The 25,126-nt window shown below is 36.5% G+C and overlaps 3 protein-coding genes and 1 long non-coding RNA gene across 5 annotated transcripts; all 4 read left to right on the forward strand.

Moving 5' to 3' along the window:
• Positions 1 to 347: 347 nt before the first annotated feature.
• Positions 348 to 3,348, forward strand: LOC125197081 (receptor-like protein EIX1). 2 transcript variants are annotated; one of them, XR_007171996.1, is made up of 2 exons: positions 348 to 3,028; positions 3,134 to 3,348. XR_007171996.1 is itself a non-coding variant. In XM_048095781.1 (2 exons), exon 1 carries the CDS (start codon positions 419 to 421, stop codon positions 2,960 to 2,962), a length of 2,544 nt encoding a protein of 847 aa, XP_047951738.1. In that variant the 5' UTR covers positions 348 to 418; the 3' UTR covers positions 2,963 to 2,986; positions 3,134 to 3,348. The 2 variants fall into 2 exon arrangements, 1 of the variants encoding a protein (XP_047951738.1); XM_048095781.1 differs by having other exon boundaries at positions 348 to 2,986.
• A 5,389-nt stretch (positions 3,349 to 8,737) lies between these two features.
• Positions 8,738 to 9,825, forward strand: LOC125197548. The gene is made up of 2 exons (XR_007172095.1): positions 8,738 to 9,490; positions 9,570 to 9,825. It is a non-coding gene; the product is annotated as an uncharacterized LOC125197548 (long non-coding RNA).
• A 666-nt stretch (positions 9,826 to 10,491) lies between these two features.
• LOC125195524 (receptor-like protein EIX2) lies at positions 10,492 to 12,758 on the forward strand. The gene is made up of 2 exons (XM_048093663.1): positions 10,492 to 10,623; positions 10,788 to 12,758. Exons 1-2 carry the CDS (start codon positions 10,492 to 10,494, stop codon positions 12,756 to 12,758), a joined length of 2,103 nt encoding a protein of 700 aa, XP_047949620.1.
• A 7,604-nt stretch (positions 12,759 to 20,362) lies between these two features.
• Positions 20,363 to 21,311, forward strand: LOC125195525 (receptor-like protein EIX2). Its single transcript, XM_048093664.1, has 2 exons — positions 20,363 to 20,561; positions 20,860 to 21,311. The coding sequence occupies exons 1-2, from the start codon at positions 20,363 to 20,365 to the stop codon at positions 21,309 to 21,311; spliced, it is 651 nt and encodes a 216-aa protein (XP_047949621.1).
• The last annotated feature ends 3,815 nt before the right edge of the window (positions 21,312 to 25,126 follow it).

Consider the following 25,126-nt stretch of genomic DNA (forward strand, 5'->3'; position numbering starts at 1 on the left):
GAGTGCTGATCAAATGTAACTGGACTGCTAAAGTGATCAAATGTAACTGTACTGCTAAAGCGGGATGGAGGGAATACTTCTTTTTTTTTCGTTGATTTTGAATGTACTTCTTACCTTAAATTCTGTTTAATTATATGTTTGAAAAGTCTTTCGGCATTTAAAACCACGTATTATTTTCTATGTTAATATAACTTAATCACTATTCATTTTCTAATTTTGTCTTTCAAGTTGACTTCTAAGTCGTCTAATTGGAATTCATTTTAGGTATTTTGCCTATTTAAACCGTTACTCCTCCCATAGTCAGTCACTTCCAAACATAAATAAATACAGTATGATTTCTGATAATAGAATAGCTATCAAATTTCTTCTTGTTGTTCTTTCATGTGTGTTTGTTTCAGGAAATGCAAAATTGAGATGCATGGAGAGGGAGAGAGAAGCTCTTTTAAGCTTCAAGAATGGCCTCATCGATGAAGATGGTATTCTTTCATCATGGCAAAGTGACGAATGCTGCGAATGGCACGGTGTTGAGTGCAGCAACACCACTGGCCATGTCATCACCCTCAAATGTGATCATTGTGGATTGCAAGGCGAGGTTCGTTCTTCATTGCTTGAGTTGCATCATTTAACTCGTCTTGATCTCAGTTCGAATAATTTTGGAGGCATTCCAATCCCAAAATTCATTGGTTCCATGAAACAATTAGAATACTTGTCTCTTGGGAGTTGTAACTTACATGGGAGTATTCCTCCTCAGTTAGGGAACCTTACCAACCTACGCTCACTTGACCTTCAAGAGAATGATTTTGGAGGCACTCCAATCCCAGAATTCATTGGTTTCATGAATCAATTACAAAACTTGTCTCTTTGCTTTTCTAACTTTTCCGGGACTATTCCTCCTCAGTTAGGTAATCTTACCAATCTACTCTCGCTTGACCTTCGTGAGAATGATTTTGGAGGTATTCCAATACCAGAATTCATTGGTTCCATGAAACAGTTACAAACCTTGTGTCTTTCCAATTCTAATTTTTCTGGGATTATACCTACTTGTTTAGGGAACCTTACTAATCTACGCTCACTTGATCTCTCACAAAACACTTTGAGTTCCATAGCTCCTTTTACACTTGGTTCTCTATTTGAATCACTAGAATTACTGGACTTGTCTAATAATCAAGTCAGTGGATTGGTGCCACGTGTGAGAGGATTTCCTTCATTGACATATCTGAATCTTGGGGGAAATAACTTTACAGGTTCTATTCCTCTGAATATTGGCCAACTATCCATGCTTCAATATCTAGATCTTTCTAATAATGATTTGGATGGTTTAGTTCCTCTAAGCATTGGCCAACTATCCAACCTTCAACGTCTCTATCTTTCTCATAATTCTTTGGAAGGTATAGTGTCTAAATTCCACTTTTCCAAGCTTCACAAGTTAGAGGTACTAGATATATCCTTCAATTCATTGATCTTGGATATTGCCCCCAATTGGAGGCCTCCTTTCCAGCTGAGTTATATATCTTTAGGCGGGTGCAATGTGGGCTCATATTTTCCAAAATGGCTCCAAACTCAGAGGAATTTGACATACCTTAATCTCAATGATGCCAATATAACATATGAAGCCCCAAGGTGGTTGTGGAGTACATTTCCTCTGTTAAAAGGCTTATTTCTATCCCGCAATCATTTAAGTGGTACAATTCCGAATCTTTCAAACACTTCCATTTGGTATACGGATCTTAGTTACAATCAATTCTCAGGTCCTATACCATTATTTCCCCATGATCTCTTTGCAATAAACTTGAGTGGAAATAAGTTATCTGCTTCAATTTCATCTCTCTGCAACACTCCCCATTCTGATCTTGAATTCTTTGACCTCTCAAATAATCAGTTGGCTGGAGAGGTTCCCAATTGCTGGGAGAAAATGCCCACCATGATGTACCTCAATCTAGCAAACAACAGTTTTTCGGGCGAAATTCCCGACTCATTTGGCTCTTTACCTAACCTCCGTGCACTACAAATGCATGGTAATAATTTATCTGGTGAATTGCCTGATAGTTTGAGACTTTTCCAAGAAATGAGTTTACTTGATTTTGGAGGGAACAAGTTAACCGGAGAGATCCCCACTTGGATTGGGCAGATGTATAGAATGGAATTTCTAAACCTTCGTGGAAATAAATTGCATGGCAGTATTCCTCCTCAGATATGCAATCTTACTTATATTCAAGTTATTGATTTGTCGATAAACAACTTATCTTCGATAATACCAGATTGCTTCAATAATCTCACTTTCTTGGCCAGTACGAAAGTCACCAATGTTCACTTCCTGATGGCTAGAACAGGTTTTGGTGAGTATCCACAATGGGAGTTTGAGTATGCATCATTTCAGTGGAAAGGTACGGAATCAGAATATAGAAAAAATCTCAGGCTTCTCAAACTCATTGATTTTTCAAGAAATAGACTGACGGGTAACATTCCCAGATCATTTTCCAATATGAGCGGATTAAATTCCTTGAATCTATCAAGAAATAGTTTGACAGGGGATATAATTTCAGATATTGGTAAAATGGAGATGCTAGACTCTCTTGATCTATCTCACAACCAACTCTCTGGCGAGATACCTACAAGTCTGGCACAAATACACACTCTTGGTGTGCTTGATTTGTCGAACAACAATTTGTCCGGGAAAATTCCAACTGGCACTCAATTGCAGAGCTTCAATCCATCGGCTTATGCAGAGAATGATGGACTATGTGGCGACCCTCTTCCAAAGTGCTCCGGAGATAGCAAGCCATCCACCACAATTCCGGTGGAATACATGAATGAGAATGACGTCAGCATGTTTTCATTCATGGAAGAAGTTGGTATATCAATGCCTTTTGGTTTTATCTTTGGATTTTCGGGAGTCATTGGTTCATTCATATTGAAGAAATCATGGAGAATTGCATTCTTCAAGTTGTATGATGTCGCTTGAGACGAAGTTGAGCACTTATTCCTGGTAATATCAACTATATTTTCATGCCCTTAAATACCTACTTAGGTAATTCTTGCAAATAACATAACATTTACTCAAATTTTTAATGTTCTTAGAATATTACATTCAAGATTTAATTTTATGGATTTATAACATCCCCAAGTTTTTCAGGAGTGAAGCTACGCGGTTTAACGTTCAATCAAGGTCGAACTCATGGTAATGGCTGGTGACATTTCCAAGTTGATGTAATTTGGATTTTCTTTTTCACCTTTTTTTTGTGAAGTGTGTCAATGTACTTTTACTTTGTTTTAGTTTCTTGCTTTCATTTGTAAACTCTATGTTTGGTGTGTATTTGTTTCTTCTAGAAATGAATGTTTATGTTTTTATACTCACTTTTTTTGCACTGGAGGAAATGCCATGTATGTGCACTATATTATCTGTAATAATCATACTTTTTATTCTAGGTCTAATATAGAGTTTTTGATATTTTCTACAAATAAAAATACAATAATATATGCATGCCAATTCTTAGGCCACAACTCCAAATTCGATTCCCCATGGTGAGCTCAAAGAGGCGAAGAATGAAGACACTCTTTGCATTGAGAATTCATTTGATGCATAGAATATATCAAAAGCGAGGGTTAATCTATAGTTTTTTAAAAATTCAAGTATTATATATAAAAATCATAAAATTTAGTTAAATTTTCATCAGTCGCATAAGATTTGAAACTAAAATATAAAACACATCGTTTCAATTTTCTCAAGTGTCACATGTATAAAACGATACAACATTTGCCCCTCGAGATCTCAATCTGAGTTTTCTAAAAGCAAATGCAAGAACATAGTAATTTAAAGAGTTGAAAATTTAAATCTTTTTCTCAAGACCTCACTCTATTGAAATGAATTTGAGCTGGAAAATGAGAAAATATTTAAATTTCTTATGCAGCAATATGAGCAATAAATAATAAATTAACTTCTACCAAAACATGGTGCATTTAAACTTCCCCAATAATCATATAAAGGAAGTAGACTAAGCCAAAATAAGAAATCAATAATCAAATGTGAGGGTCATAGAATTAAAATCACAAGAAAGGACTAACATTGATTACAAAAACCAAAGCGCAAATGTGAAAAGTGTGAGATTCTTCTGCATTTGGAGTTGCTTATTATGCTTTTGAATTTGAAAATCTCTGTGGCAAAATTATCTAAATTGTGAATCTAGGCCAAGCGAAAAAAAAATGTTTAGTTTTGAAAAATAACATGTTTCTCAAATTGATAATTATAAAACAAAGCCTTCAATGATAGAAAGAAACTGTTTAAACTGAACTGGGCTTAATATGGGCCTCTAAAGTAGAAATGGGCTTTCAAGATAAAATTGAACTGGGCTTAATATATTTTGTAGTGTGAATAGAATGTGTTCTATATTGTTCTGTCATTGTTAACCAAGCGGCCACAAATTTAGTGACAATAAAAATGGTTTAAAAAATATTCTAAGTTTTCAAGATTATTACCTAATATAATGAATTAGCCACGAAATCCAGTACTTAAAGATCCATATTGTGAACCACGTGGGTATAAAGATTAGAAAAAAATGTTTATATGATTTTCAAATTTCCTACTACTTATTCTAAAATTGAATTATATTTCAAAATATATATATTCGACAATTATTTAAACAAAGTTCAAACTTTTTAATTGGGAATTTGGGGGTATTAGAATATTCTTCATATCACAGATTAAAAAAACTTTAAGATATCTCTCGCCAACGTATTAGTAGATTCTTCAATTCATTGGTGGAAAAATCATGTACTACTACAATTTTCATTAACACAAAAAAGAAAGAGTGAAGAAAATACATAACACATGATTCTATTTGATACTCCCTCTGTTCTATAGTAGTGGAGGCATTTCTTTTCAGCACGAAGAAAAAGGTGTGTTAGGTGAAAAAGTTAAAGTAGGAAATGAAAAAGGTAGAGAGATGTAGAGAGAATAAAGTAAGAGAGAGTAAAGTGGGTGGGAAGAAATGTGTTGACTTTTACCAAAAAATGAAATGACTCAACTATTATGGAACGTACCAAAATGACAAAATGACTCTACTACTATGGAACGGAGTACTAGTTTATTACTCCTATTTTAATTTCTTCTTCAATTAACACAAACTTTTTTTTGATAGTTATAATTTTTATTTGATTTTGGACTCAATTCTTACGACCGACAAGCTCATCTTGACTTTTTGTAGTATTTGTCTATTGAATACTCCATCCGTTTCGCCATAGTTGAGGCGGAACTTTTGGGTACGGAGTTTTAGAAATGAATATTGGGTATGTTAAATAAATAGATAAAAAAGTAAGAAAGAGAAAAAGGTAGAGAGAATAAAGTATAAAGTGAATAAAGTAGAGAGAATAAAGTAAGAGAGAGTAAAGTAAGAAAGAGAAAAAAGTTACCAAATATGGAAATGACTCAACTATGAAGAAACTTTCCGAAATGGTAAAATGACTCAACTATGGCGAAACGGAGAGAGTATATGATTCGGCCACACATGTTTTTTTGTCGTATTTTGTAATTATTGAATAATAATTTCAATCTTCATTTAGTACTTTTTGTAATTATTGCAATTTCAATCGTCATTTAGTAATTTGAATGAGACCAAGACTTAACGTGATAGACTGTGCTTGTACCTTAATATTTTTATAAGTAAATAGTATTTGAAATGCTATAAAAAGTTTTCCAATTCCACGCGTTTTGTCATTTCTTAGTGTGAAAGTGAGAATTTGTAATGTGAATTAACAGATATGCATGTGTTGTATACAAAAAACATGACTTTAATTAATTTGGTGATCACTTTTTCCAATTGGGTTCTTGACTCCAATTGCATAAAGAGAGAAAAAAAAAGGACTATGAAAGTGATTTATGCAATTACGATTGGTTAGACACATCACGTATTCACGTGGTAATATATTTGGACTATTGAATTTTTATTAGTACAAACTTCATGCATGCGTGTACGTCCAATTCGCCATTAATTAAATTGATGAGAAATATCTTTGTATAATTACATACAATGGGGTTGCGTTATATTGCTAACTCACCTTTAAATTGCTAACTACAACTAAATGATAGATTTTAGATCTTTAAATCAATGGTCATGATTATTCAATTTCGAATATAATACAGTGGATCAAAAATATAAATTAGGATATTTATGTCAATTAACAACAAAGTAGTTATAACTAACTTTTAAAAAATATCTCAAAACTTTAAATGCATATAATTATCCCAATTTAAAATATTTTTTCACTCAACATATATCAAATTAAAGATATTTTATAAGGATTCCAACAAGATCCTACATACATATGATTCAATGTCAAAATTTGAAGAAAAAATCTAGAATTTTCGTATTTTTTTCGAAGCAGTCTAATATCAATATATCTACCAATACATGTCATAAAGTATAAAATGTCAATTCAGAATTGTGGTGACATACTAAATGCATCATATTGATATTTTTCATGCACTATATTGACTGTTTGACCAAAACTCTAAATTTGTTAATTCTTCTTATCTTTTTAAATTTAAATTATAATAAAAAAAAATTACACATGACAATTTGTAGACCACTTAGATCTTTGAAAATCCAATGGTCTTAACTTAGTTGTAGTTAGCAATTAATGGATGAGTTAGCAATTGATCACACCCCTACTGTCACAACCACAACTTCCTATATAGGAGTGACCGCCTCTATACTCACTTTAAATAATATTTCAGAATCAAAGGGATAGTGTAAACATGATTTATAAGATGAATCTAGGATAATAGTCTCATAGACGAAGGTGAAATAGGTCAACAAAACATCAGAGTGCTTCATGGGATCATGAATTCTTATTACGAAAAAAGAAACCTTACTACAGCGGAATTGTCCAAGACAGGGTAGCATGTATGAGGACACACTACTCTGGGCTACCTAAAGACTTATTTAAAATTTTACTCCCAACACCGTCGTCTGCCCGTCCACGTTCAACCTGCACATTAGAAAAGAAACATGCAGGGCTGAGTATTTGATATACTCAGTGGGCACATTGCCAAAATCTAATTTTCATAAAGAGTTTTGTCAGCCCGTTGAGTGAACACGGGGTTTTAACTTGAAAGGCCCGTGTCACTAAAATCCTTTTCATTCCATAAAGTTGATTGCGCAATCACATAACATAGATACCATATCTGTAACATACGTGAACCGGGAATGTGGCCACATTCCACGACGGTCACTGGACCGGCCAACTTAAAAGCTAGCACACGATCCCCCATAGGTGTACACTAGTCCGAGTATGCTTTTCTTCCCTACTGGGACCCGAATTCGATTTCATTATTGGCATAGCCAAGCAGATAGGTAATCTATAAAACATAAAGTGGCATGACAAAACTTAAGTAGCAACATTTTCTCATCATCATAAAAAGGCAAGTTCATATTTTTAAAGAAATGCCCACCTCAAAAGCTTAAAGCTCCTTCCGTAATTTCCTTAACTTGGCCTTAGACGACGTTCGTAGACGCCCCTTTAGTAAAAGACATAATCTTTAATCAGACTTTGATAAATTAATTAAGCTTAAACGTGGATGCATCCTAAGTGTGTGATCATTTTATCCTTCCTCTAAATTCTCTAGAAAAGTTCTAGATTTCCTTGAGTATTAATTAAATCAGTAGATTTAATTAAGCTAGAAGAATTATTCACTTAATTAGAGGGTGTTACCTCCCATGCTATTTATTTAAGCACACTAAACTAAGCTCGAGGTCTATTCACCGTTAGCGCATCGTATTTTTCTTAAATTTCAATCATTAAAGCACTTATACTATATTCTGGAAAAAATTAGACTTATTCTCGTGGAATTAATTTACGGACTATAAATTATTAAATCCGTAACATAGAAAAGCCCATGATTTAAATATATTCCTTCTTAAATCTATTTAATGGCCCAAACAAAACAATTCACACTACTAAGCCATCTCAAAAAATAATATGAGGCCCAAAATCTTAAACTATAATCCATCAACACTTCTCTCTCTCTCTACTTCACTCTCTCGGTCGAAACCCTAAGCGGAAGAGGTGTGGCGGCGCCTCCCCGTCGCCCGCCGCTAGGAGCTCCGGTCGGCGCCTCCCTCGCGTCGCCGGAGGTCCCGATAGCCTCCCCGTCCACGAGCCCTCGGTCTCAAACCATTCTTAGAACAAAAATTCCCTAATCACAAACCCTAAATCGGTGGTGAAACCCGGCGGCTCGTGCCGGCAGCTCCGCCATCTCATCTCGACTGGCAAGCGCTCCCCGCCGCCTTCGCCAGGAACCGCCGCCGTGGTGGCGTCATCTTCCTTGCCTCTTCCCCCAGCTACTTCCGCCGCCTGCATCCAAGGCGCGGCGGAGCTCGATGCGCCGTCGTTTCGTGCTGCTGCTCGGCGCCGTCGGAGGAGGAGAGGAAATGCCGCCGCCCCTTCTCTGCACTGCTCTGCCGCCGCTACTGTGCATGCACAGGCGGCGGCTTTGCTCCGCTCCACGCCTCGCGCCGCCGGCCGACGGATGAGGTGATGAATTTAACTTCTCATCCTCGTTTTGTTTTTCTTAAAATTTTAGGTTCCAGATTTACAAGTTTTTTTTGAAAAAATTCCACCATGTAGGTTTGTACAGGCTGTGGCCTTAGTGAAGGTTTTGAGGTGTGGGTGTTATTGTCGACTCCAGGCTGCCGTAGAGCCCTCGCCGAAGGTCCGGCAGATTCGTGCTAACGAGATAAGTTCCCTCATTCCTCCTAGTTATTAGCGCAGTAGGATTCTGCCTTGGTTTTATTTACTGAGTTTGGCGATTTGTGAGGAAATGCCTTGCTATTTGGAAAAACTAGATGGTGGATTATGTTGTTAAGCTTGTTGTTTCTATGATTGAAGTTTCACTAGTCCGGAACTACTCTATGTATTCTGCTAGGAGAGTTGATCTCATGATTATGGGGCTTTCTACTTGTGTGAAGCTGAACTTAATGTGGTTATACTTGTGCTCCTAAGTTCTTATACTATGTGGTGATTGATCTAAACATGATGCAAGATGAGGTGTTGGGGTGTTGAGGTGTTTACCTCTTGATGTAGTGAAAGAAAGGAGGCTGCCCTTGCTGCTGCTTGAGATCAGCTCCTCAGGCACCAAGCTTTCTACTCTCTCTAAACTTTGCTGATTATTTTGAGGAGTGTGGGAGGGAGTTCGAATGTGGTGTGGGGAGGATTTTTATAGGCTGATTGTGTACTTGTAAGCCTTAATGAGGCTGTTGTATCACTTGTTGTTATGCTGCAGAATATCTCACCTTTAGTGATCTCTTTGTCTCTCCTTCATGGCTGCAAAACTTGTATTTTTTTATGGGTACCTAGTACTAGTTATTAAATGGGGTTGTTTGATTTGCAGAGAGGCAGGGGATGTTGTGCTAAGGCTGCATTATGAAGGGTGTGCAGGCTGGAATCCCCCCCCCCCCCTTTTTGGCAAGTTCTTGGTCTTCAAGGATAAAGAAGGGTTTGTTTCATATCCCTCCCTAAGTGTTCTATTAATCATCCTTGTCCCATGTACATTAAAGCTTGTTTACATAATGTAGGTGAGAGGAAAACTTAGCTTCCACCCAACTGCACCTCGAGTAGCTCGGATTCACCGAATGGCCGACGGGCTGCCCGAAACGGGCCCTAACTTGGGCCTGGAGAAACAAGGCCGAGAAGTGCTCTACATTTTTATATACATTTTTCTTTCCATGTCTCTTTCTTTTTCTTTGGGGACTTGATCCATGTAACTTATCTTATTAATTGTTGTTCACTAACCAAAAGTCTTGTTCTATATTTTGAAGTGTTTGTTGGTTAGTTGGTCTTTTATTGTATAAGGAATGTTATTCGAAAATTCATGATATTCTACAATGTAAATTTCAAATTCTTAGTTCACTTGAATACTTAGCTTTTACTTGCAACTAAAAGTTTTTAAAAAAATTTCACAACAAAAGCTCGAGTTTCATTAACTCTTCATGAACGGGGAACTTCACATCCTTAGTTCGATATTAAAAAGGCGTGGAAAAAGAAAAGTAAGGGTGCGGGTATTACACCTACATACACTACCGTATATTTTTAATGATTATTAATTTAGTCCCTTTTCATTGATTTTGAACGCAATTCTTACGTTACGTTTTGTTTTTATCCATGCATATAATTATCACTATTTATTGTTTAGTCATCCTTCGCTTTACGATACACCTTTTTTTTTAATTGACTTCGAACCCAAATCTACGCTGTCTAATGATGCATTATTTCCAAAAATTAAAGTATCAATTTTATGTTTTCCTATTTAAACTGATGGAGTTGATACAATGGAGTATCCCACAAATAATTTCATTTCCATGCATCAGTAAAGAGATCATGATTTCTAAAAAAAAGAATAGCACTCAAATTTGTTGTTATTGTTCGTGTTTGTTTCAGGAGACTATACAAAAGTGGGATGCATAGAGAGTGAGAGAGAAGCTCTTCTAAGCTTCAAGAATGGCCTCATCGATAAGCATGGTATTCTCTTGTCGTGGCAAAGTGACGAATGCTGCAAATGGCATGGTGTTGAGTGCAGCAACACCACTGGCCATGTCATCACCATCAAATGTGATGGTTGTCAATTGCAAGGTGAGATTCGTTCTTCATTGCTCGAGTTGCATCATTTAAATCATTTGGACCTCAGTCGGAATTATTTTGGAGGCATTCCTATCCCGGAATTCATTGGTTCCATGAAACAATTACAACACTTGTCTCTTAAGTTTTCTAACTTTTCTGGGATTGTTCCTACTCAGTTAGGGAACCTTACCCAACTACGCTCACTTGATCTCTCACACAACTCTTTGAATTCCATGTTTCCTTCGATACTTGGTTCTATGTTCGAATCACTCGAAAAACTGGTCTTGTGTTATAATCAATTCAATGGAACGATGCCAGACCTGAGAGGATTTCCTTCATTGAGAAAACTAAATCTTAGGGGAAATAACTTTACAGGTTCCATTCCTCTATACATTAGTCAACTCTCCATGCTTCAAGTTCTAGATCTTTCTCATAATTCTTTGAATGGTTTAGTTCCTCTAAGCATTGGCCAACTCTCCAACCTTCAAGTTCTATACCTTTCTCGTAATTCTTTGAAAGGTTTAGTCTCTGAATCCCACTTCTCCAAGCTTGATATGCTAAAGTCACTAGATCTATCATTCAATTCATTGATCTTGGATATTTCCTTGAATTGGACTCCTCCTTTTCAGTTGGATAATATACATTTAGCCAGGTGCAATGTGGGCCCATATTTTCCAAAATGGCTCCAATCTCAGAGGAGTTTGGTGTACCTTAATCTAGATGGTGCAAATATAACAGATGAAGCCCCGGAGTGGTTGGGAAACATGTCTCCTCTACTAGAGGAATTATCTCTCTCCTACAATCAAATAAGTGGTACGGTTCCGAATCTCTCATCCACCTCCATTTGGTATATGGATCTTAGTTACAATCAATTCTCAGGCCCTATACCATTATTTCCTACCGATGCTTACTTTATTCAGTTGCGAAGAAATATGTTTTCTTCTTCAATTTCATCTATTTGCAAAACTCCCCGCTGTTATCTTGAATACTTTGACCTATCAAATAACCAGTTTCCAGGAGAGGTTCCCAATTGCTGGGACAAAATGCCGCACTTGCGATACCTCAATCTAGCTAACAACAGTTTCTCAGGTGTAATTCCCGACTCTCTTGGCGCTCTACGTAACCTCAGTGTACTTCAAATGCATGGTAATAATTTTTCTGGTCCATTGCCTTACAATTTGAGACATTGCGAAAAATTGAAATTTATTGATGTTGAAGGAAACAAGTTAACGGGAGAGATCCCCCGTTGGATTGGCCAGCTGTATGAAATGGAATTACTGAACCTTCGTGGAAATAAGTTGAATGGCACGATTCCTATTGAGATATGCAATCTCACTAATATTCATGTTCTAGATTTGTCGATAAATAGCCTGTTTTCGATAATACCAGATTGCTTCAACAATTTCACTGTCTTGGCCAGTAATATCGCGTATGAAAATTTAATTACTTTTGGAACACCGCACGGCAACTATGAAAAGTGGGAGTTTGAATATTCAACATTTCAATGGAAAGGTACGGAATCAGAATACAGGAGAAATCTTGGGCTTCTCAAACTTATTGATTTTTCGAGCAATAGATTGATAGGGAACATTCCCATATCATTTTCCAATATGAGGTATTTAAATTCCTTGAATCTATCAAGAAATAGTTTAACAGGATATATAATTCCAGATATTAGTAAAATGGAGATACTAGATTCTCTTGATCTATCTCATAACCAACTCTCGGGAAAGATACCTTTAAGTTTGGCAAAAATATATACTCTTGGTGTTCTTGATTTGTCGAGCAACAATTTATCTGGAAAAATTCCAATGGGTACTCAACTTCAGAGCTTCAATGCATCGTCATATGCTGGGAATGATGTACTATGCGGCGACCCTCTACCAATGTGCCCCGAAGATAGCTTGAGGCCATCCACCACTAATATGAGGGAAAACATGAATGAGAACTACGGAAGCATCTTCTCATTTATGCAAGAAGTTGCCATATCAATGGCTTTTGGTTTTATCTTTGGATTTTGGGGAGTTGTTGGCTCATTCATACTGAAGAACTCATGGCGAATTGCATTCTTCAATTTGTTGGATGCCGTTGGAGATTGGTTCTGTATTAGGATTGCCGTGTTTGTATCCAAATCGAGACGAAGCTGAATTGCATGCAGGTAATCTCAACTAGATTTCTTTTGCTTTATAAATAGAATGTTTGGTTAACTTTTTCAAATAACATAGTAAAAGTTATTTGAACTTTTACATATAAAATATTACAATCATGATTTGATATTTGGATTCATAACATCCACATTTTTTCAGCGGTGATAGTTGACGCTACAAGCAATATCGGCGTTCAATCATGCTGATCAAACCTCATGACCAGTGATCTTTCGAAGTTAATGTAATTTTGTTGTTTTTTCCTATCAGTTTGTTTTTTTTTAAATGTGTCAATGTGCTTTCACCTTGCTTCTGTTTTTTTTAATTGTATTTGTAAACTATATTTTGGCGTGTAATTTGTTTTCGTCTATAAATGAATGTTTTGTGTTTTTTCAGTTACTTTGTTTGCATATGAGGAAATTGCTCTACATATGCACTATATTCTAACGTAAATAGTACTCCATCTGTCTCTCATAGTAATAGACATCACAGTTGGATAATGACACAAGATTTTAAAAAATGTTGTTTTGTGCATTAAGTGGAGAGATAAAAATAGTATTTACATTGATGTGAGAGAGAACTTTTTCTAAAAATGTGACATCTTTTGTAGGATAATGATACATGATTTTAGAAAATATTGTTTTGTACATTAAGTGGAGTGATAAAAATAGTATTTATATTGATTTGAGAGAGAACCTTTTTTAAAAATGGGATATCGATCTTTTTTAAGGATAAACTTAAAAGAAAAGTGAGACTTCTTTTATGGTATGGGATGGAGCATAATTATAGTGCTAAATCTAGGTCTAATATAGAGTTTCTAATATTTTCTACATAAATAAGTAAACAACATTTCGAAATATGCATGTCAATCAATTGTGTTGTAAAATTACGAAATTTTATTTTTTTATCAATTGTCTTGTCCGTGAATGAAAGGACACAAGATCATTTTATACATATGTGAAATAATTGCATAAAAAACATCATAATTAATATTAATTTTCAAATATTGTGAGATCGATCAAAAATTGACAACTACTTGATCAAAATGACTTCAAAATAAAGTTGCTAACTCTTTTCGTAAGTAGTTACTAACTCTTTTTATTCTTACCCACGGTAAAGATTCCAGTCACTCCAGCCGTCCCGGAATAGGAGTCTTATTTAGTTATGACACGAATTTTAAGAAATATAAAGAAAGTGGATTGAATAATTTAGTGGAATATTAGTCTTACTTATATATTAATTTTATAACAAAATGTAAGTGGAATAAGTTGGTGGAATGTAGAACCTACGTACCATTTATGATAAGAGTGAAATATGACTCTTATTGTGTGACGGACCAAAATGGCAAAACTAGACTCTTATTGTGGAACTGAGGGAGTATAACTTGTTTCATGCGAAAATTGTCAAGCAAATATGATTGGAAGAATTATACTATGAATTAAAGCAGCAAACAAAATCATATTATTACAACTATAATAACAAACTTATGTCGCAACCGTCTCCAGCAACCAAATATGACTTTTATTAGTCTCACTTATGTCGAAACCGTGTCCGTTAAATTGTATTCCCTTTATCCTGAAGTATTTATTTATGCTGCGTTATTTTGTGTGTTCAGTAAAAAGAGAACAAATTACAAGTGTCATTTTAACGGGGACATCCTAAAAAAAAATGAGCCATGGGACAGAAGAGCATATTATAGTACTCCCTCCGTCCCACAAAGATTGTCTCACTTTGACCCGGCACGGTTTTAAGAAATATAATGAAAAGTGAGTTGAAAAAGTTGGTGGGATGTGGGTCCTACTTTTAAAGTATTAGTTTTATAATAAAATGTGAGGAAGAATGAGTTAGTGGAATGTAGGGTCCACTACCAAAAATGGTAAAAGTAAAATGGGACAAACTTTGTGGGACGGACGGAAATGGAAAAATGGGACAATCTTTGTGGGACGGAGGGAGTATTATTCTTTCTTATTTTTAAATACTTACAATGTAATTACTAGTCTCATAATTTTATTTTTCACATTCTAGCTCGATCTTTTATTATAGAGTCATTTATATATACTCCATGTGTCCACAAAAAATAGAGCACAATTACCATTTTTGGTCGTCCACAAAAAATAGAGCATACTCAGTTATGGAAAGTTTTCAACAAATAATAACCCTACACATCATTCCACTAACATTACTTCTCTCTTACTTTTTCTCTTTCTCTTTTACTTTACCAATTTTACATTAAAACTCATGTTATACACAAATTATTCTATTTTTTTGGACAAAGGGAGTATATAGAAACCATGTAGATGGATGATGCCATATATTGATATATACTCCTCACGAGTTTATGCTTGGATCATTTTACCTCGTTAGGGATCAGACCATTCCAGATTCACTAATTACCAAGACCTCTTTGTTCTTATACAAGAGAGCTCAGCCAAACTCTCACCCATGCGGCTGATATACACTATTACAAGAGTGTAAGTGTACAAGAGATACAAGAATTAGAACCCTAACTATTACAGATCTCTCAACCGAAACCCTAGCTGGTTCATCTTCTTAGCTAGTATCCTGCACACTCAAGAAAACATGTTAGAAACTTCACACAAGATCCTTTCGGATCAAAAACAAGAAACTAACACAAAGAGAGGAACCAAACAGAACAGATAAAAAATATGGCTCAGAACCCGCCACATAGCCCAGATCTATTCTACTAGAAACCGAATCCAAGGGAGCAACGATGAATCAACTGGAGTCTACCCTCACACCGTCGATACCTTCACCACACCGCTCCTTCACACCGGATTAGGTCACTGGAACCACCTCAGAGCAGAAACCCTAGTTCTCACACAACAAGCAACCGAAGCAGTTGCCTTCCCACAACACAACACTTGAATATTCACACAAGAATGGTCAAGATCCGAAGGAATCAACCGGAGAAGCAATCGGAGATTGTAGAGAGAAGTCAGAGAGTAGTGAGAGAAGAGTGAATAGAGCAGAAAACCAATCGGCTCACACATCACATAAACACACACCTCACAAACCTGAAGGGGGATTGGCAGCGGGAGCGCATGCATAAATCAATTACATAATAATCAGATCTATTTAGCGGATTATTTAGACAAATTCTATTCGCGTAATTATCTCACGTATCATGCTGATAACTCAAATAATAACATGCTTTAAATTAATAGAAACCTAAAACATGCTTTTCTACGGTTCAGCCATTATACCTTGATGATTCTCTAAAGAATCGAAGATGGCTCGCGACTTCTCCACGTGAAGACTTTTAGTACAAAACCACAAATCTTCTGTCTGGTTCCCGGACTGTAAACTGATATCAGGGTGGGCTGATCTCACCAGATTACTAGGAATTAAATAAAGAAGACATGAGAAATCCTTTTGCGAATTGGTGAAGAATTCGAAAATCTCCTCAGCTGGTGAGGGGAGTAAATTTCAAAAATTTAGAGAGAAAATAATGTGTTATTTCTGTCTTCTTTATTCTCCTATTTATAATAAGTCACATGTTGGGCCCAGACAAGGATCTATGGAAGGCTTTGGATATGGGCTCCTCCAATTAGCTTTTTACTAATTAAATTAAACCCAATTTAATATAAACTTAAAATTGAAATATTACGAGCAGCCACTACAGAAAGTAATATTGCACTCCCCATCCAAATCCGAAATTACAAGTACTTCGGGTTTCTAAAAATTAATATTTATTTCCCGCGCTTAAGATAGAAACATCCATTAATTAATTATTGTCTGCTATGTACTTAATTAATTAATATCTTATTTATTCCAAGAGAGGACTCAGCAAGAGAAAATCTTATTTATTATTCATAGAGTAATTAAACTCCAACTAGCTAGGTTCCGAATAATAAAACCTTATTTCAAGCTTCTCTTGAGGATGTTATCAAACGAGACTCACCTCGCGCACGATTCAATATAATAGCAATCCTAGCACCGCTAGATATTAATCACCACTACCCAATATACCAGGCTTATTGGGTTGCGAAAAACCCGCACCATTTGGTAAGTCAAAGTAGTGCATAATCAATACCGTATGCTCAATGCTAACGTACATTGATTAATAAATAATATACGAGACCTCGTCTTTCAGTAGATAGCATAAAGACTGTCTCGCTGTTAGATCCATTCAGGTGCTATACCACACCAACGTCATCTTATTTCAGTAAGGCTTAGAAATAATCGGACTGACATTGCAACCTTTCACAATAGGTAGTCTAAGCCTATCTAGGTTGTGAAATTATTCTTTTTCTTTGTTTAGAACTGACCGTGTTACCTTAAAGTGAACGACGCCCACAACCGGTCTAATAAAACAAAGACTTAGACTTTGTTAAGTTACTTATACATTTAAACATGTTAATAAACATACATTAAATGTAAAACATAACAACATTATAACAAAAATAATCTGTTTATTCCTTTGGAAAATAAAATAAGAGTTTCAACAGTATTCAATCACTCGAAAGGTAATTTCTAGTATACAAACTCTAACAAAACCCTCCATCCAACGGCCAGGAGACTTAATCCGGGTGAAGGAGACACGTGGCAGAGATCCAGCGACCCTTCTTAAGTGATTGGGCTTCTGGGCTAAGTCCAGCAAGGATAACAGCCCAGACACACATAAATCAAGCCCAAAGAATAATAGGCCACATTAATTCAACAGAAACTCCTCAGGGAAGACTTTCCAACTTCAATTATTATTATACTCCCTCCGTCCCAAGGAAGATGACCCCTTCCTTGGGCGGCACGGGATTTTATGCAGTTATATTTTGTGTGTTATGAGGAGAGAGTAAAGTAAGAGACAGTGAATAAAGTAGAGATAAATGTGTTTCCATTTTAAGTAATGGGTCATCTTGGTTGGGACAAACTAAAAAGGAAAGTGGGTCATCTTCAATGGGACGGAGGGAGTAATTCTTTTTATCATTGTGTAATTATTATATAATGCATTAAATGAGTTTAAATTTAAGTTATAGACATGAGGAATTTCAAATTTAAGTTATAGACATGACTTTGAGGTCCTCCAAGACTTACTAGAAAATAAATTATATTTCAAAATATTTATGATTATCTAGAAGAAAAAATATATAGACTTGATTATAAAGAGTGATTTTAACTCGTTTATTAATATATTATATAGATTAATCAAAACAAAAAAAAACACACACTATTACATTTCGTGATGTAAGTAGCATTAACATATTCTTTCATGAAGGAGAACACAAGTTTTTGACTTTCTTATTTTTTTATATAATTATTTACCTATTTTTCTACCTACTTTTGCTTGAAAAGGTTAGAAAATGCAAATGAAATAACTTCATAGGGCGAGAGAGGAAAGGGGTGTTGGATGCATGGAGATGTAGGTTGACATTCCTCGTGGAGGATTATTCAACTATTATTATTATTATTATTATTATTATTATTATTATTATTATTATTATTATTATTATTATTATTATTATTATTACTATTATTATTATCATCATCATCATCATCATAGATCTTTTATTTTTTATTACAATATTATAATGCATTAAATTAGTTGAAATGTTACATAAGGAAATTCCAACCAGTTGGCCGAGGTCTTATTCATGAATCTTTTCAAAATAAATTACAGACTTGACTTTGATAGCATCCCAATAATCTTACAAAATTAATTAAGGCCGTTGGAGTTGATAGAATGGAGTATGGTTTAATTCACTAAAAGAATTTACTTCCATTCCATACATGAGTAAAGAGAATATGATTTCCGATCAAACAATAGTAATCAAATTTCTTCTGCTTCTTCTTTTGTGTGTGTTTGTTTTAGGAGATGCAGAAGTGAGATGCATAGAGAGTGAGAGAGAAGCTCTTCTAAGCTTCAAGAGTGGCCTCATCGATGAGCATGGTATGCTCTCGTCGTGGCGAGGTGAAGGATGCTGCAAATGGTATGGTGTGGAGTGCAGCAACACTACTGCCCATATCATCGCCCTCCGACTTCATTCAAATTTTCCTGCAATTTTGGGGGGGTAAGATTGCCTCTTCATTGCTTGAGTTGCATCATTTAAATCATCTTGACCTCAATTGGAATGATTTTGGAGGCATTCCAATCCCATAATTCATTGGTTCTATGACACAATTACAACACTTGCATCTTGGGAATTGTCACTTTTCTCAGATTGTTCCTTCACAGTTAGGGAACCTTTCCAACCTACGGTCACTTGACCTCAGTTGGAATGATTTTGGAGGCATTCCAATTCCAAAATTCATGGAACACAATTACAACACTTATTTCTTCAAAACTCTAAGTTTTCTGGGACCATTCCTCCTCAGTTAGGAAACCTTACCGACATGCACTCACTTGACCTCAGTTGGAATGATTTTGGAGGCATTCTAATTCCAAAATTCATTGGTTCCATGAAACAATTAGAACACTTATTTCTTCGAAACTCTAATTTTTCTTGGAGTATTCCTCCTCAGTTAGGAAACCTTACGGACCTACTCTCACTTTACCTCAATTGGAATCATTTTGGAGGCATTCCAATCCCAAAATTCATTGGTTCTATGAAACAATTACAACACTTAGATCTTAGTTGGTCTAACTTTTATGGGAGCACCTTCTCAGTTAGGAAACCTTACCGAGGTACGCTCACTTGACCTCAGTTGGAATGATTTTGGAGGCATTCGAATCCCTGAATTTATTGGTTCCATTGAAAAATTACAACACTTGTTTCTTGACAATTCTAACTTTCGTGGGATTATTCCTCTTCAGTTCGTGAACCTTACCAATCTACAGTCGCTTGACCTTAAAGGAATGGTTTTGAGACCGTCCCTCACCAGTTATGGAACATTACCAAACTACACTTACTTGATCTCTCATATATAGCTCTTTGTGTTCTGGATCTCTTTCTCTACATGGTTTTGTATTAGAATCACTCAAAATATTGGACTTGTCCAGTAATCACCTCAGCGGATCAATGCCAAACCTGAGAGTATTTCCTACATTGACAGAATTGAACCTTTCGAACAATAACTTTACAGGTTCCCTACCTGTCAGTATTGGTCAACTTTCCGAGCTTCAAGGTCTAGATCTTTCTAATAATTATTTGGAAGGTTTAGTCAGCGAGTCCCACTTCTCTAAGCTTCATAAGTTAAGGATACTAGATCTATCTTTCAATTCATTGATCTTGAATATTACCTCTAATTGGAGTCCTCCTTTTCAGTTGGATAGATTATATTTAGTCAGGTGTAATGTGGGCCCATATTTTCCAAAATGGCTCCAAACTCAGAGGAATTTGGCAATACTTTATCTCATTAGTGCCAATATACGAGATGATGTCCCCAAGTGGTTAGGAAGTATGTCTTCTCTATTGTACTTATTTCTCCCCTACAATCAAATAAGGGGTACACTTCCGGATCTCTCAACGATATCCATCCAGAATATGGATCTTAGTTACAATCAATTCACAGGTCATTTACCATTACTTCCTCCCACTGCTACCATAATAAACTTGGGTGGAAATATGTTATCAGCTTCAATTTCATCTATCTGCAAAACTCGCCATCAAGTTCTTCAAATATTTGACCTTTCAAATAATCAGTTGGAAGGAATGGTTCCCAACTGCTGGCAGAAAATGCCCAGCTTGTTGTACCTCAATCTGGCTAACAACAATTTTTCGGGTGAAACTCCTCGCTCTCTTGGCTCTTTGCATAGCCTCTATGTACTACAATTGCATGGTAATAATTTATTTGGCGAGATGCCATACAATTTGAGACTTTGCCGCGACTTGAGATTGATTGATTTTGGAGGTAACAAGTTAACAGGAGAGATCCCCACTTGGATTGGTCAGATGTATAACATGATAATTCTAAACCTTCGTGGAAATAAATTGCATGGCAGTATTCCTCCCCAAATCTGCAATCTTACCGATATTCAAGTTTTGGATTTATCGGTAAACAACTTATCTTCGATAATACCTTATTGCTTCAACAATTTCACTCTCTTGGCACTTAAGGATTACTCGTATGTTGAGCCGTTTCTTTTACTATAGAATTGGGTGGTTTTGTACATCATGAGTATGAATTTTCACTATTTCCAATATGCTAGATTCTCTTGATCTATCTCATAACCGACTCTCGGTCAATATTCCTGCAAGTTTGGCGGAAATACACACTCTTGGCGTTCTTGATATGTCGAACAACAAATTGTCTGGAAAAATTCCGACGGGTACTCAACTTCAGAACTTCAATGCATCATCTTATGCCGGGAATGATGGACTCTGTGGCAACCCTCTACCGATGTGCGTTGAAGATAGCATGAGGCCATCCACCACTAATCCGGTGGATAACATGAATGAGAAAGATAGCAACAACTTCTCATTTATGCAAGAAGTTGGCATATCAATGGGCTTTGGTTTTATCTTTGGATTTTGGGGAGTTATTGGCTCATTCGTATTGAAGAAATCATGGAGAATAGCATTCTTCAACTTATTCGATGCTGCTGGAGATTGGTTTTACGTCAGGATTGCTGTGTTTGTATCCAAATGGAGGCGAAGCTGAAACATGCAGGTAATATCAACTTCATTTTTTGCTCATAAATACAGTTTTCAGGTAATTTTCCTAAAAAAACATAAAATTTACTCTTCACGTTACTATTTTAACATATTATACTATCAAGATTTTATTTTCATATTCGTAATATCCTCATTATTTTCAGAGGTGAAACTAGGCGCTTTAACGTTCAATCACAACATTCGTAGTATCCTCATTATTGAAGAATTTCTATTATCAATTAGTAGTAGTACTGAAGATAATTTCCGGGAAAAAAAACTATATTGTTTTAGGCTAATTGTCACAAATATTCTAACTACATTTCATGTGTTAATTACAGTTTTAGGTTAATTGACACAAATATTACAATATTTACTTGAATATGTTGTATGCACATTACTTTTAAAATATTGCAATCAAGATACCAGTTTGGTATTATAACATTTCCAATTTTTTCAGCAATGAAAATATGGCAATCTTTATAAGTTACTGTAATTTTGCTTTTTTTTTTGTTCTTTTTTTTTTTTGAATTGTGTCAAATTTCAATGTACTTTCACTTTTCTAGTCTTTTTACCTTTATTTGTTTTTTGTATTTTCTCATTGAAGAAATCCCTATTTCCTGTCTGGAATTGATAAGAGCACTCCCAATGGGTTCCCTAAAAACTCCCTTATTTCTCCCTAAATCCTGCCACATCAGCGCCACATCAGCACCAAAATTTATCCCCAGTTTTTAGCCAACTTTTAGCCAACTGCTCCAATGGTTTCTCCCTTATTTCTCCCTAATTCAACATTTCATTTTTACATCATCATTATTAATATTATTTAATTTTCCCTACAAATGTGTTTAATAAATAGATTTATAAATGAACAATTCGTCGTTGTATTAATCATTGGAAAATATAATACAACTAGAAAAAAAAACTACAAATAAAAAACCATAAAAAACAAGGATTTAAAAAACTAAGAGGGCGGTGCGTCCGGCGGGAGGCCCATCATGATCTTCATATTTTGGATGGTCGACCAGAGGGACTGCTTCTCTTCTGGGGTTCCGCCGCCGGTGAAGTACAGCGTGTACATCTGCGCCAGAGTGGCGGCATTGGAAGAGAACGTGGCTTGTTGTAAGAACGGGGATTCCGACTGGGCATCTGACGATGTGTCCTTCCCCTTCCGCCTCCCCTTCGCCTTCTTCACTCCCACAGGGCGCTCGTGCGGACCATCCTCAGACAAGTCGATGGGGATCGCGCTGCCCTCACTCTCCGCACCGCTAAGTCGCGAGCGCACCGATTTCCCGTGCAGCGCGATGTGCATCCCCGTCCGGAATTTGGGGAGATCCTTCAGCGTCTCATAGATGTTCCAATACTTGAAGCCCTTCGTCAAGTACTGGGCACTATACCTCTGCATGGCCTCATCTCGGACCATGTGCTCGTTCTGGCCACTCGTCATGTTCGTCATCAAGTTAGAGTATATACCGTTGAAGTGGCCGCAGTCCCTCATGAGGCGCTCCCAATGCCGGCGGATCGCCTCGCTGCCATGGTCCTTCATCGAGGCAGTCTTGTGGGTCTGGTACTTCTCCGCAACCCGCTCCCAGAAAATGATCTCAGTCTGGTTGCTGCGCTCCGAGTCTTGCGTCGTGTCCGCCCAGCAGTTGGCTATAAGCTCGGACTCTGCCAAAGTGTAAGTAGTCCTTACCCGCTTCGGCTTCCCATCGGAACCCGTATCAGTCGCAGCCGTCGACTCCGGCGCCGGCGCCTTCCCCTTCCTGCTCCTGGAAGGCGGGTCGGCGGGCGTTTCTTCCACCTCGTCCGTGCTGAGTGCCGAATCCGTTGTGTACGTCGCTGCCTGAGATCCTTCGTCGTCTGGGGTGGATCCAGGGGTGTCGAACAACGATGTGAGTATCTGGGGGCGATACGCATCTTCGGGTTGGGAGGGCATGCTGAGGGCAGACTGGAAGTACGGAGAAAGTCTGCGCACCGAAGGAGTTTGCAATGGGGGCGGACCCGCATATGGATATTGGCCGGGAGGAGAACCCATCGACAACAACGAGTTCATACACTGCTGATTTGCTTCATCACTGGGAAATTGCGTACTCGGCTCTTTGTCCTTACCTTTTTTGGAATTTTTCCTACTTGAACACATAATTTTGAAGATTGAAGATTGAGATTAATGAGATTGAAAAATTGAGAGAGAGAATGAAGATTGTGTGTGATGAATGGAGGAGGAGGAATTATATATAGTGGAGGAGAGGAGAGAGCCGTTGGAGGAAAAAAAAAAAAAATCGCCGAAAATCGCCGAATCGCGCCCACAGTGGGCGGCGATGCGTCGGCGATAATCCGGCGATAATAAGGGATCCGGCGTTAATTCGGTAGAATTAACGCCGGATTATCGCCGAATTCACCCCATTGGCGGCGATTTCTCGGCTAAATCCGGCGATAAAACGCTGGATTTAACGCCGACGGCCATTGGGAGTGCTCTAAAGATATAAGTGGACACTTTTATGTTACTTTATCTCATGCGAACTCTGGCATGGGCTATAACATATCAGCCCAACAACTCTCACTTTATTGGGCTGTGATAACTCCATCTTCGTATACTTGTCTAAAGTGTATATGTCATTTAGAAAATTAAAATTTACTAGTATTAAATTAAATGGGACGGAAATAAAGTAGAGATATAAAAAAGAAGAAAAAGCAAAATAAAGTAATACTTCTACTTTTTTCTAAAAATGAAAATTTATCACTTACGATGAGATATCCAATATCAGTCTTTGCAATAAGACGACAGAAGTACTATGTTATATTTTTCATTCTAATTTTTAAATATATACTACCTTCGTCCTTGAAAGTTTGTCACAGTTTAGCGTTTCGGTTCGTCTCTGAAAGTTTGTCATATTTCACTTTTTACCATTTTTGGTACTGGACCTCATATTCCACTAACTCATTCATACTCACATTTTATTATAAAAATAATAATTTAAAAGTAGGATCTACATCACACCAACTTTTTAAACTCATTTTCCATTACATTTCTTTGTGACAATATTGGGGGGACATTTGTAATCCACCTATCTCATTAATTCATTTTCAATATTATAGCTGGATCTTTTAGGGGTATCGTATGAACATAAAACGTGTAGATGGATGACTAAGTGATGAGGTAAGAAAGACACTACCTCAAGTCTAACGAGCCTTGACATTGAAAACCCAGATTCTTGTTCCTCCTTGCACGTGTTACCTTACCTTTTCACTTATATATTCCATATATCAACATCAGTACAAAATACTTTTAACATAAAACGTATTCACTTTTTAGTTTCTGTTAACCGTTTGCATACATAGCTTATTAAAATATTATCCCTGCTCAAAATCCCAAGCCAACATTTTGTAACCAAATTATAGCTATAACATTAGAAACTTGAGTTCTAAGACCAAATTAAATAACATAGCATATAGATTCACCATTTTTCTCCAACTTTGACTTAATCTTATAATAGATATTCTCAAACACACACATCTTAATTATCGTGAACATATTCACTCAAAAATATGTAAAACTCCTCCCAATTCTATGTTGTGTATGGGCTGTCCCAAACCTCATCATGCCAAGAATATTCATTTCCCTTCATTAAGGTGTAACTCGTACTTACAGTATAAATTCTAAGATCAATCCAAGTAGCATAACAATTTCCCAAAACTAAAAAGAAGAATCCTAAGCTTTCCCTTCATTTACACATCAAGATGAACTTCCATTCTATTTCATCTCTCTACTATTTCTAGGCAGAAATTAGCTATAAAAAAAGCTTAGTGTTTCACCTGATTTGGTTTAAA

This window comes from Salvia hispanica, chromosome 6 (assembly GCF_023119035.1).
Source record: "Salvia hispanica cultivar TCC Black 2014 chromosome 6, UniMelb_Shisp_WGS_1.0, whole genome shotgun sequence".
NCBI lineage: Eukaryota > Viridiplantae > Streptophyta > Magnoliopsida > Lamiales > Lamiaceae > Salvia > Salvia hispanica.